The sequence below is a fragment of the Pseudonaja textilis genome, chromosome Z (assembly GCF_049901715.1).
Source record: "Pseudonaja textilis isolate UNSWEBS1 chromosome Z, rPseTex1.2, whole genome shotgun sequence".
Classification (NCBI taxonomy): domain Eukaryota; kingdom Metazoa; phylum Chordata; class Lepidosauria; order Squamata; family Elapidae; genus Pseudonaja; species Pseudonaja textilis.
The window spans coordinates 46,771,912-46,785,868 of NC_142008.1; the positions used below are offsets into that span (position 1 = coordinate 46,771,912).

A 13,957-nucleotide genomic window follows, 5' to 3' on the forward strand; every position below is an offset into this window, starting at 1 on the left:
TATCTACGTCACCCTACATTTTATATGCAACAGCTAAAAAGGTGTGGGTCTTTAATTGCGTGGCTCTTGCCACATTCTTATTTTCATTCCCACCTCAGCTATCAAGCATCCTTGGTTTTATCTCTTCAATCTGAAACTCAAGCAAAATGAAATTTGCATTTGAAGAATAATTGCAATTAGTAATAGCTATCAAAATAATAATTTTCAATGTATTTATTTTATCAATATTTTCAAGTATTAACTTGTGTAGCATACTAATAACTGTAGAAAAAATTCATTCTTGTTGGTATAGCTATACTAATTTAAAAACTGTATAGGAATTCAATTGCATAAAAAAAATCAAAAAATATTTTTTCCCTGTTAACTCTTGAAAACATAATTGTTTTAAGAAAATATGGACAAAAATCATTAGAACCTGTCTCAATTTCAGTGTCTGGAATGATTGTTTAGGTAGAGTGTTCTGTTTTCATTAGATGATATTTTAAATTAGAAGTGATTGCAAATATTTGACCTTCCAATGATTTTGGTAGTTTGATATTCTAAAACTAAAAAAATGCTATACTTTTACTTTTATTCCCAGGATGGTAAATACTGAGTTTTGAAGGTTAACAGTATAATTACAAACAGTTTTTAAAAAGTAATCAACATGCTTTATTATTTGAAATTTCAAAATGTGTAATCATATTCTCATATCGTTCCTATTTCAAAGGCCATTACAGATGGTACTATCAGATTCAGTATCATTATACAAGCATTTGGTCTATGCTAAAAACATTAAAGAATTGGAAGGAAATTTATACAACTACAAAGACAGATAACTGTTATCTATACTGCAATATCAGTAGTGATAGGAAGCAAAGTTTCCTTGAAATTTATAGTATGCCTTTTATACTTGAAAAGGTGCCCCTTCTGTGGTCTATAATTTGAAGAACCACATGTAAATCTGCACTGGTTTAATTTGGTACAGGACAGAATCTATGTATAAAAAACTGTGAGGGATAGACACTGGATTCAAACAGATTGTTGAGTAACCAGTTTTTATCAATTTTAGCATTAAAATGTATTTGACATGACTCAGAGCTATCAATTCCTTAATTATCAAGAACTACTTTTGAAGCAATGCAGCAATTTTTGTCTGAGCAGAATTTGGCCTGTTTTTTATTTTTGACTGCTCAATTCAGTGGTGTTTGTAGGCAACATCAAGAAAGACAGTGGTTGTTCCTTTGTGATTGAAACCCACCTCTTTTGTATGTGCGCCAATATCTGGTACATGAAGAAAGGGATGGAGTTTTCACCATGATTCTGTGGCTGCCATCTTGACACCCCCACTTGCAATTGTCACTGTATTATTTGCTATTATTTCTATGAAATTTTATTGTTTATCAATATCCAGAACTAATACAGTTCCCATATAAAATTTCTTGAACAAAATTGTTGTGTAAAAATATTTGCCACCATGAATCACGCAGCTGCTTGGTTCTATTGATTTTATTGTAGTGAACAAGCAAAATGTAGAGAAGGTCTACACCCCTCAAAACACACTGTACATACATATAAGAACCTAGCTAATCTCTGAGTCATGCAGTCCTACTGTAATTTTCAGTATGTGCATCTTCATTACCAACTTCAGCACCTAAATGCAGAAAACACTGCTGAAGTATTATGGCCTTTTAAAAGTGATAAATTGCAATGCTAGATGGTATTTTTGCTTGTAGTATTTTGTTGCAGTTTTCTTATTTTGATTTCAAACATTCTTTTTGTTTTATCTCAAATTCATTTTATAATTTGTAGCAGATTAAGATATGTTAGAATAGGCAAATCTGAACGTACTTTTTTCCTAGGCCTCCCTCCACATCTCCCCTAACTAAATATAATATGCTATATTAAGTAATATTCCTCCTAGTAATTTAAATTACTGTAAGCGTGTAACTTCAAAAATATTGTTAACGTACATATACATTACATTTTATGTAAACCAACAGTATATTAACAGATACAGTTGGTAGAATTGATTTCCTTTTCTCTTTAAATCCCCTAAGACAATATTGGATATTGTCCTTCATCTTACATGTCCAAAGATTAAAGCCTATATTAAAATTTTCAAACATATTCTTATTTTAAAAAGTAAATGGAATTTGGAAATTACTACATTACTACCATCTATAAAACTTACATCCTCACTGTAGATAACTATACGTTTATTCAGTATTTACTAAATTTAAAAGATTTAGTAAAGCTAAAAATATGCCAAAGGTATAAAGGTAAAGTTAAAGAAATGTCCAGATAATAATGTGTACACTACTATTTTACAAACATTTTTCAGAAAGATTTTCAGTTTTTAAAAATGCAATGCCATATCTAATTAGCAGTAATAATTAATTACAGTATTTGTTTAATATAAATATATATGTACATGTTTTTGTGTGGCTTTACATCTATATCTAGACTAGATATTGATATTTACTATAGAATCTAAGCATGTTTCGTGCACTAATCTTTTAACAAATGTTAGAAATTGTGAAAGTTGTAAATACTTTCTATATCATTGCAGTATAAATCCCAACTATTTCAAATAATTAAAGCAGTATTTGGAATGCTATTTTCCGATTCCCCAGTTATTTTTGATTTTAATATAGATAGACTTTGTATCCTTTCCTTAGACATTCTAAATTTCTCTCTGTCTAAAATATATTCTATTATAAAAAATAGACTCTCTGGTATTAAGAAATCTGTAAAAACTAAGATTTCTAATAAGCCTGAGTATTCAACAGGCCATTCCAAAAATCAAGAATGTGCTGAAGAACTGTGCATTGTCATCTTAGTCGAAGTACTTGGAAAAACGTTTACATTTTGCATAAACCACATCATAACTATATTGCATATACCTACTACCAAAGACATACACTAGAGTTCTATTGCTTGATGATTCTTTGTAAGCTACATAGAAGATCTGAATGATTTCTGTTTCCTGTGTGTTTCCTTTTGTCTTGTGTTTTATCCAGTGTTTCCCTTTATCATTGGGAAAATAACAGCTAAAGTCAAGACATTTAGGCCTTATTAGAAAATCTGCCAATGTAGTCAAAATTACACGTGCTCATCTTCTGGCTGAATGATTTCTTGCTCCCCAAGGATAGTATTGATACCTAAAAAGATTTAAGAGCTTTAATGGAATACAAAAATAATAATAGCGTTTTCATCTTGAGTTAGCCTAAATCTCTACTACTAAACTGGAATATATTAGAGATGCATCAACATAGGCACTACTACTAAACTGGAATATATTAGAGATGCATCAACATAGGCAGATAGGTCAGTTTATGATCTTCTCATCTGAGATATAATAGCACTGTCCAGCTTGTTGAAAATTAGTGGAACATGTAGTATTAGTAAAAAGCACAGACAGAATGGTTTTGCAAGACATTCAACATCTGTTTTGTTACAGAGTTCAGTACAAGCAACTTTTTCTAAACAAAAGCTTAAGAATTAGACACCCAAAGATGCCTTTTCTATCCCAGAAGTGTGAGTCATGAGCTATCTGATATATGTAAAATAAAGCAAGACAGATATTCAGCTTTACTATGTAAAATGACAATTTGATTACTAGACATTCTGTTTTTTATATTTTAGTTTCATTGATTGGGGAAAAAAGATAGATAATTCTAAATTCTAAAAACCCAAATTCCCTAAAGTATATCAATTCCAAACAGACTGTCTCATGCATAGCACCTGCAGTTAAAAAGTTAATTTTGGTTGACAAAAATGGTCTCTGGTCTTTGCAATCTTCTGCCAGGCAGAATTCACAATTCCACGTTAACTGGATCTTGATTCTGTATCTAGAGTTTTGATCATTCACTGTGACTCATTTTAATATGGTCAATTAATAAGGTTTTCTAATTAATTTCTAGCATACACTAATCCTAATGGGAAGTCAGCAGTTGGACTAGTTATTAGGGATGGGTAGAGAAGAGTAGCACTTACTGAAATCAGAATAATGGGTTCATGTCAGATTTTTCCAAACAGTTTCATTTTATATCCTTTTGCTTTCTTTTATTAGTTTTATTTGGGCAAACTCTTTCAAATATTCCAACTAGTTAATGTATTTTTCAGAAAGTTTTGTTTTTGTTTAAAAAGACTTTTTACTAATAAAAGTATTTTTACTGATTTTATTTTTTAAAAATCCAAAAATTGGCTTTACAGAGAAAGAAGAAACGAGAGGAAAGTACAGTGAAGTATTGTGCTATTTTCCTATGGAATTATAATCCAAATCTTACATATCAGTTGTACCTACCCACTTACCTGCATTCAATTAAATGATGCTTTCTATTAAGCTTAATAAGGGGGTACAATGGCTCAATGGTTAAAGATGATGAGCTTGTCAGCTGGAAAGCTGATGGTCTGAATTCGAGACCTCAGTTCTGCACACTGGGGTTACTTCTGTTACTTGCCCCAGTTCCTGCCCACCTAACAGTTTGAAAGCATGGAAATGCAATAGATTAATAGGTACCACTTTGGTGGGAAGGTAACAGCAATCTGTGGGCCTTAAGCATATAGCCATACTGACCACATGAATATGGAAATTGTCTTTGGACTACGCTGGCTCCCTCAGCTAAGAAAGGGAGCTAAGCACCATACCCTAGAGTCAGACGTGACTGACAAGGAAACCTTTACCTTGTTCAGCTTAATATGATCTGTCATTAGAAAAATAATTAATATTTGCATTTAATAACTTCATCACACTTTAACATTTCCTTTTGAAATGAAACTCACCTGCTTGAGGTAAAATTGTAATATCCACATTCCTCCAGAACCTCTTCAATTACAGTCTAAAAATGAAGCATAAAAGTTTCATTATAAATTTTTCAAAAGACCTAAAAATTGCTTACAATTCCAAAAACAAAGTCTAACCTGCATTTGTTCATATGTCATTCCTTCATCCATGTCAAAAGTGCCAAGTAGACCTATCAGTATATAAATGAGATAAAGTTGGATAATTAACAGATAATTGTATAAATGTATATGAGAACATTTTTTCAGCAAAAAAGCTTGTTTAAAATAGAATATTATGGAAATAATAATAATAAAACATAGGGTATTATAAACTGAGCTGTTTTTAGATACAGATCTTCTCCAGGATTAAGAGGTCCAAATATATATTCATTTCAATAGCACTAGTTTAGATGTTTTGAATACTTCCTTTCATTTTAATTAATAGCAATTTTTTGTTATTAGAACAGTTGTGTGTCTTCTCCCAGGGTGGTTGTTTGATCTCTTTTTGTAGTTACAAAAGTGTTAAAAAATAAAAATATTAGCTTAATCCTTATATTCACTGGCTTGAAGAGGTATGATGGAGCAAAGATAGCTGCATTAGAAAACAGCATGTTGAAAGAGTAATAGATTGAAGATAGCTCTGCAAAGAGCAGAGATGACAACCATAGCAAAGAACAAAGAGATTCCAAATAGGCCATTCACGTTCCAGGTAGTTGTTCCTTGTGAGGAGAATGCAAGACAGCAGTCTCTGATGTGTTTAGAACCTTGAGAGATGAGGGAGTAGCCATCTTGTTCAAACCACAAAGACATTAAAATGACACTGGGTTTGCATACTTTCTTTTCTAATCACTTTTGGAAATTGCTTTGGATTGACAATTCTGAAAACACCAACTGAATTTCCTTCAATCATTAGCAAAAGAAGTTTTAAATACAAATTTAAGGATGTAGAAATATATATACTGTTGAAATTAGGGTCATTAAAACAAAAGGGTAATCAAAACTTTAGAAAGTTACAAATAGATTAAAGATTTAGATAATCTAAATTTGAAGGATTTCAAAAAAAATTCTAAACTGGTAGGGGTCTGGTATATACCATTCACCAGTTAATGGTGCCCTCAGCTTAGGTTTCAGCATTATTTCAAATCTTAATGATTTAATTAATCCAAGTTTAGTTCAATTTATGGGAGCAAAGTCAGATATTCAAATAGATTCAAGTGGATAGTCCAGCATTTTATGCCATTCCAAAACAATGCCTTCCCAATTTAAGAATCTATGTTTTATAAGGTCTTTAGCTTCTCTCCCATTAGTTCCTCTTTCGGGTCTTGGATTTTTGTCCCTATGGTAGTTTGCCACTTTTAAAAATAGTTCTAAAATTCTTTTTTCCTGGATTTTCCTTTTTTTTTTCTTTAGAGTCTAGATAAAAAAATAATCCTCTTACCCAGTTCCAACTTTCTGCACCACTCCTGCACATTTCTTACTTGCCTTAGCTATCCCAGCTTCGTTACAGCCATGATGGCTGCCTATTCTCATCGAGGGAGAGGGAAGAAGCCCTGAATCTAGCAGAAGAGTTGCTGCTCTCTGAGAACTGCAGAGTGCCCCTCTTCTTTTCATCACCCCTACAGGGTAGCTTTAGCTCCTTTTGGAACCCTCCAACAGGGAGAACTCGGTGTGGCAGCTTGGAGACCTGTTCCTCACTTCCAACAGCGCTACAATATCAGCTGGAAGTCCACTAACAAGGCTTTCCTGAAGCCTCTATAGCCGATAGGAGAGCTCCAGATTGATCCGGAGTTCTGTTATCAGCTAGAGACCTTCCGGAAAGCCTTGCCGGCTGCAGCAAAAGAAATGGCCCAAGGTGTTCAAGGCCTGGCTACAACTGTCCGAAGGTAAGTAGTAGGGCAGGTCCATTCCTCCACCCCCATCCTAGCTTAATTTTTACCTGGAGTGGACGGGGTTTTAATTAGGGCTTATTTTGGGGGTAGGACATATATTGGGCTCATGTGTAAAAATCTAGCTGTCAGATCTTTGTATCTGTCATTTCTTCAGTGGAAGAAGAAAAGGGGGGGGGGGAGGCTGATAAAGAAATCCTTTCTTGATGTAACCTGAATATATTTAATCTTATATTGAATTTGTATAATCCACACATCATATGATGGAGGGAGAAAAGCCAGATGGCCAGAATTATTACCTCTGAGAGGCACAACCAGGAGATGAGAAGGTCATAAAAATTCCACAGTAAGATTGTACTTTGGGAATCTCTTGAATAGTTCGTTCTAAAAAGGGAGTGGGGGGAAATTAGGTATGCCCTGGGAAACTGTGAAAAGATCATTCCTTACAAGAGGGGTGGGAAGGAATTAACATACTGGCTTTTGTTTCACTAAATACACATCGAGATAAGGGGAGGGGTTCTAAACTCCCTTATGTATCCCTGTATGCCTGAGAGACCTCAGACGCTGCTTTGAACTCCTACAGGAATTGTCTCATCTCAATAAAGAATTCCTTTGTGATACGTTTGGATACGTTTTCAGAAGTTCATTCTAGTTGAGTGAATGGGAAAAGTTCTGTAGCCTGACACTAGCTAGGACGTACTTTCTGAGTAGATTGTATTTTTGGGGAAACAAGGTATATGTTTTACAATGCCTCCAAAAGGAGAAATAAAAAAGATTTGGGACTCAAATGAGTTTAATATTAAAGTCTTCTTGAAAATTTTTGAAAAGAAATGTTTGGCAGCTTACAAGTTTTAAATGGAAAATTAGATAAAAGGTTTGTGAATTTGTCACAATTCAAATTCAAATCTAAAGCAGACATCCAACAATAGATAAATCAGCTGTGCAATTGGATGGATTGGAATTCATGATTAACAAATTTGTTTGAAACCTGAGGTTGGAGGCTAAGGGGGGGGGGTATTAAAGAACAGGATTTTCTTAGGAAAGTTCATGAAGTCAGTGGAATGGAACCATCACGTTTAACTAGAAGATAGCTATCAAGATACATGTGTTGCAATTTGCAGAAAAATTTACTGAACAAGAAGTGTTATGAAGATATTTTCAATAGAGACCTATATTTTCTGGGAGTGAGAAGCAGCTGCTTGGAAAGATTCCATTTATAATTTTAAAGAAAAGAAAAGATGATAAACTGGAAAGAGTTGGTTTTGTTATCAAGGATCAGTCAATGGTATTTAATCCCGGATGGATCAGAAACAATGGCTGCAATGAGTTTATAAGAAATGAGAGACTATTTCTGCAAGTTAAATATAGTAATTGTTAACAGAAGGCTTTGAAGTTTAGCTTTGATGTTGGGACTACCTCTATATTTTTTTATATAATGGATATGTGATATGTCAAATTGGTTGATTGATAATAGATTTTAATATTTGAGATATTAATATTCTATAGTAATTCTTCAAATGTAAATGCAGAAGTTCATAAATTGTGGACCTTTTTGCAAGGGTGGGGAGAACAACTACTAGTATTATTGCTGAAATATATTTATCAGTATTCAACCAGAGAGGACATTTTATGTGTGTTTAATATTTTGTTCTATAAGCTTATTTTTTGTCTTTGTTTTTATCTTGTATTTTTTCTTTTTCTTATTTGATTCTGTATTTTAAATTTAAAAAGAGAAAAAATGGAATTAGTGCTGCTGACAAAATATAACACACATATATATGCTTTATTTCAAATTAGATGATTTAAAATGGGATATTACTACCAGACCTTTGATGAATATGGCCAACTGCAGCTGCTATATAAGGGGTAGGGGGAAAAATACTGCCTCGGTCCACAGAAGACACTTGAACCTTGTTGGTCTAAATGAGCTTTTATTAATAATTATCCACATTTGCTGGATATTATCAATGTAAATAACTACTAAGCAATGTGTTTTTTTACTAGACTTACCAGGTCTGTCATCTAGGACTAAAGTACTGCCACTTGAAGAGCGAAGCAACAAATGGCAATCTGAAGTCAAAAAATTAGTTTCAATCAATTCTGGGGAACCTTGAAGTACCTAAAAAAAGATCAAACACAAATAAAAACTTTATTTTCTTCATTTCATAAACGTTTTACTGGACAATAATTAGTGCTAGAGATCTGTTCTAAAATGGAAGTCAGGTTGCACATACATAATAAAAATAATTTTAATTCTATCATAGACATGATATGTTTTAATTCTAAGCATAACACAATTCTGCTGAATGACCAACAACATAAATTTCATACAGGTTAGATACTAGATTAGTGGAATGGCTGCTCTTCCATCTGATTTAGGAAGAGTGACTGTTTTAACAACATTTCTCTTTATGAGATTTTAACAAGAGCCACAAATATCCCCCTCATCTAATATAACTGTAAATTCTCCTTTGCGCAGATCCTTGCAAAATCATGGTGTTCTGTTTCTCAAAAGCAACACCTTTCACTAATAAAAGAGAATCCAAAGATCAACTAACATCAAATTTTTAAAATCTCTTTGGAGTTTACTTTCTATAAACCTTTTGTTAAAGTTTGAAAATTTGCAAAACCACACATCTGGTTTTATTTTCTGGGTGAGTCCTCTTTCAATTGATTAAGACAAAAATATGTGCCTAAAGTTTTGTTAACAATTTTCTTTTTGGAATATAAAACAAAACTTTGATTATAGTGTTGATTTTAAAAGTTTTAAATGAATTAAAAGTTCAAATAGATTTAATTAAGGGAAAATTCAGAGATAAATTAAAATAATCTTTTCTCATTGGAAAATTCCTCTTGTTTATACTTGACTTTGAAATATGCTAAAAGGCATCAGATGGTTACATTAAAAGAAATGATGGATAAGTGAGTACAGGTGTTTTCAAGCTATTTAATTCTGTAATGGATTAGAAGGTGTTAATGAAGAAGAAAAAGCCTTAATGAATAAAACCGAAATGCATTTATAGTTGGATTTAAAAATTGCAGCCTATAAGAAAGAGATGGAAATAATAGATTTACAAATGAAATCGGATGATTTAAACATTTAAAAAGATCTATGGCTAAATTAGAAGAGCAATGCATTATTTTCACGTATCATATATGCAAAAGGGATTAACTAGAGCGGCCACACAGGAATTACAAAAGGGTCTAGATAATGAAGACATCAATTTTAAGAAAAGAGATAAAGAGAGTATGAGGAAGCAGATGTTAGAACAAGAATTTAAATGGCTTCCAGGTTGAGCCCTCCTTGCTGACAGATGGTAGATTGCGATTGTCTGTGGCTATGGCCCATGTTCTTTCATCGGAGAGCCCCAATCATTGCGATTAGGGGCTGAAGCTGCCTCGGAGGGACGGTGGAGAAAGGGGAAGCTGCCAGCCAGGTTGAGGGGAGCCGCATCTCTCCCCCTGGGCTTGGCAATTTCCCCCCCGAAGACGACTAAAGCGGTGGTCTAAAATGGCCACCCCAAAGAGGAGGACTCAGCTGGATTAAGTTTGTGCAGGAGTGAAGAAAGAGGTGGATAGCATGTGAGCCGAGACAATTGGGTGCAACAACCAAATAAAAGGTACCCCAGGATTAATGTAACAATGAATTTTTTAAAAAGAAAAGCGGCAGAAATACAAAGGAAAGGGGAAAAAAACAAAAATAACTTTGACAGCTAAATGGGGCTTCGAATTGGGAAAGGAAAAGGCTGGAACAAGATACTTAACTAAATTGGATTAAAATATTTTGGCAACAAACAGGCATAAATTAAAGCTGGACTTAAGAGTGTCAAAAAAATAAAAATAAGAGGGGCGCAAATATACAAACTGGAGACTCAATTGTATTGGAATATTGAGACTCGAAAAGCCCTGAACAATAAAACAGGGAGAAAAGGTGAAGACTTTGCATAACAGAGAATGCCATCTTGTGGACAAAAATTTAAATTTAAAAATAAAAGGAAAAAGATCCTGTTTCTTTATGAACTTGAGTTGATACTATGTAAAAGAAATATTGAAACAATAAAACAAGAACCCTAGAAATGAAAGTTGAACTAGAATAAAAGAAGAAGTAAGAAAAGATTGACTGTAGGACTAATTGGTGATTTTGGTATAGACCCATTGTTGGAATAATTGTGAATCTAGAAAGCCTGAAGAAGAAATAAGGAAAATAAAAGTTTTTGTGGATTTCAACAATTATAAGATATAAGAGTGTGCAATGATGATATATCTTCTCTTTTCTATCTAAAAATGGAACTTAAAAATATAAAAGAATTACTATAGGAAAGAGGTGAATCACTTGGCTCTAGTTTAAAAGCTATGGAAATGGTGATTGAAGAACATGAAGAAAGAATTTCAGAGAAGGAGGAGTTAGTTCAAGGAGCAGCCATCTTAAATAGACAATTAATATAAAGAACACCACAAAGAAGAGGGAAAAGAAGGAGGGTTAAAAATTTGAGATTCAAGAAGGTAACTAAAAAGGGGAATACCTGTGAAATTAGGAAAGGCAGAAAGGAGCAGCAGAAAAGGGGAAAGGAAGATACAAAGAGGGAGAGGGACACAAATTGGAAGGAAAAAGATATGGGAAAATGAAGGGGAAGAGAGGTAATGAGAAACAGGAGCAGGAAATAAAGAAATATGGGAATTACTGCCAGAAGGTAAAGTTTTCTTACTCATTTGAATAACTCAAGATCTTTAAGCTCCTTTAATCCAATCAATAGGGTAGCCAATTATAATCCAATTGGGAAGAAGAAAAACATTAAAAAAAAGCCAATAAAAAATAAAGAGTCCAGGATTAAAAAGAGAAGGAGAAAAAGAAGATTAAAAAGAAAAAAAGGAGGAGATTCTTCAGGTTCTTCTAAACCTTAATCCTATTGTAAGATGGCCAATTATGATTCAAAAATAAAAATTAAGAATAGTAAAAAGAAAGAGAGAGTAAGACCCAATAATATTAAAAAGCAATGATCAAAAAAAAAAAAAAAAAAAGGAAAAAGAAAGAATTCTTCAGGTTCTTCACACCTAATCCAATTGTAGGGTCTCAAAAAATAAAAAAAATAACCATAAAAATAAATAAAAAATGAAAGTAGAAAATAGAAAAGGCAAAAATCCCATTAAGCAAAAAGAAAAAGAAAAACTATTCTGAGGCTTTCCCTTTAAAAAAAAAAGTAAGTTTAAAAATTAAAAATAAAGTCAAACAAAAGAAAAAGAAAATAGATATACAAATATTACAAAATACTGTGGGGTTGAGCAGGAGGGATGAAACAGCTAAAGAAAGGTAAGAAAGAAGGCACACTGCATCTTATTTAGTTATCCAAGGCTCTTATTATGGCTTTTCCACAAATTCCAAAGCCAAACTTCAAGTACTCAATAATAGAAGTTCCAAAGAACACCTGTTAAAACATTCTCCGTGTTCTTCCCTCTATCTAATCAAGTTCCAGTGTCCTTGAGAAAGGATTCCTTCACAGCTCTTTCAACTTTCAATAAAGTATCTTCAAGCCTCTAGTTGGCAGTGTTACAAAGTTTCTTTAATCCACTCCCCCTTCTTTCCCAAAAAAGCCTAATAAAAAAAGGAAATATATATGTATATATATATTTAAGAAAAAAAATTACTAAAGGGAGCCTCTATTCTTAAAAAAAAAAAACTATTAACAGTCAAAAGGGGGGAAAAAGAAAGAAAAATTAGATGAATATAAAAGGAAAAACCAGTCTAGTTACAGTTACTAGATCACAATGGAAGTTCAATGAAAGCAAAAGTAAAAGTAAAAAGCCAAGCCTCAATTTGACATTCTCTTTAAGAAATCGCCGCTAAATCAGTTCCATCAGTTTTTGTCCAAAGTCTTACAGGATTCTTCCCACTTTAGAGTATCCTTGAGTCCCCGAGAAAAAAAAAATTCTCACCAGCCGATGCACGTTCAGCCTCTTCCTTTCGGAGCTGTCACAGCTTCAGCAGCCAAAAGGCTGCCTCTCCGCCGATGGTAAAAGGGCTTCTTCTGGATCAGCCAGGGACTTTGCGATGTCCCTGGGATCAGCAGAACGCGCCCCTTACTATCACCGTCTCTATGGGACAGTTTAGGTCCATTAGAACCGACCAGGGGCGAAGATATCAGCTGCAATCTCAGAGCCCCGAGATTGCAGCTGTATCGCAGCAACGTGGCTCAACTTCTGCTCCTGCTTCTCCATCAACTGGAGGACGACTATCAATAATGGCGAAGCAAGATAAAGTACAAATGGATCTAGCAACGATTATACAAGGAATACAAGAACTCAAAACAAGCATTGACCAAAGAACAGAGAGTATTGAACAAAGAATTGCAAAGACTGATGAAAAAATTGAAAACTTTCAACAGATGATGGCAAAACAGGAGGAGAGACTCCAAAAAATTGAGGAGAAAGATAAACAAAGAGATGAGACAATTGGAAATATTGTTAGCAAATTAACAACGGTGCAACAAGATATAACTGGGATGTTGAAGTGGGAGATGGATAGGTCAGAATTTTATCTCAGATTTCAAAATATTGAGGAAGAAAAAGGACAGGATTTGGCGGCTGTAATGATAGAAATTCTGGCTGGAGCTTTGGAGATAACAGAGGAAAAGATGATGGATGGAGTAGATGAGATATATCGTGTTTTCACAAGATATGCAATGAGGAATAAGCTACCAAGGGAGATCCATGTCAGATTTACTAAAAAGACTATTAAAACACAAATATTACAAGTCGCAAGAGATAAGGGCTGAAATATAAAGGTAAAGAGATTATGGTTTTAAAACAAGTCCCCAGAAGAGTGAGAGAGATGAGAAGAGAATATCGATTCTTGACCAAAAAATTACTGGAAAAAGACGTGAATTATAGATGGTTGATCCCAGAAGGATTAATGTTCATATGGCAAGAACAGAGACACAGAATCGACTCAATTGAGAAAGCAGAAATATTCCACAACGAATTTTTTGGAAGAAGAGAAATAGAGACAGAAAAAGAGACCCTTGCAATTGAGCCTCAAGAAGACCAGATGAGACCGGGGAAAGAAGAAGGTGCGGTAGGTGGACAAATGGAGACCAAAGAACAACGTGAAGTAAGATCCACAAGAACTGTTAGACCTAAACATAAAACATAACCATGGAGGAAAAAAAATTGATTTCTATGAATATAAATGGATTGAACTCAGCTATTAAAAGAAGAAAAATCTTTCATAAATTAGAGAAGTTAAAATTTGATATAATTTGCCTACAAGAAGTACATATTAAAAAACAACATCAACGATTATTGGTAAG

General features: G+C 33.6%; 1 protein-coding gene across 2 annotated transcripts in view; it reads right to left on the reverse strand.

Annotated features, from left to right (window-relative positions):
- Positions 1–645: 645 nt before the first annotated feature.
- NEK10 (NIMA related kinase 10) overlaps positions 646–13,957 on the reverse strand; it is a 221,231-nt gene continuing 207,919 nt past the window's right edge. Inside the window, exons 34-37 of one of the 2 annotated variants that reach the window (XM_026708233.2) lie at positions 8,664–8,772; positions 4,906–4,958; positions 4,768–4,823; positions 646–3,143 (exon numbers count right to left, since the gene is read on the reverse strand). In XM_026708233.2, coding sequence (XP_026564018.1) covers positions 3,095–3,143; positions 4,768–4,823; positions 4,906–4,958; positions 8,664–8,772 — 267 coding nt within the window. In that variant the 3' untranslated portion in view covers positions 646–3,094. Of the gene's footprint in view, positions 3,144–4,767; positions 4,824–4,905; positions 4,959–8,663; positions 8,773–13,957 lie in introns of those variants that run through there. The other variant, XM_087916775.1, reaches the window with a different exon arrangement.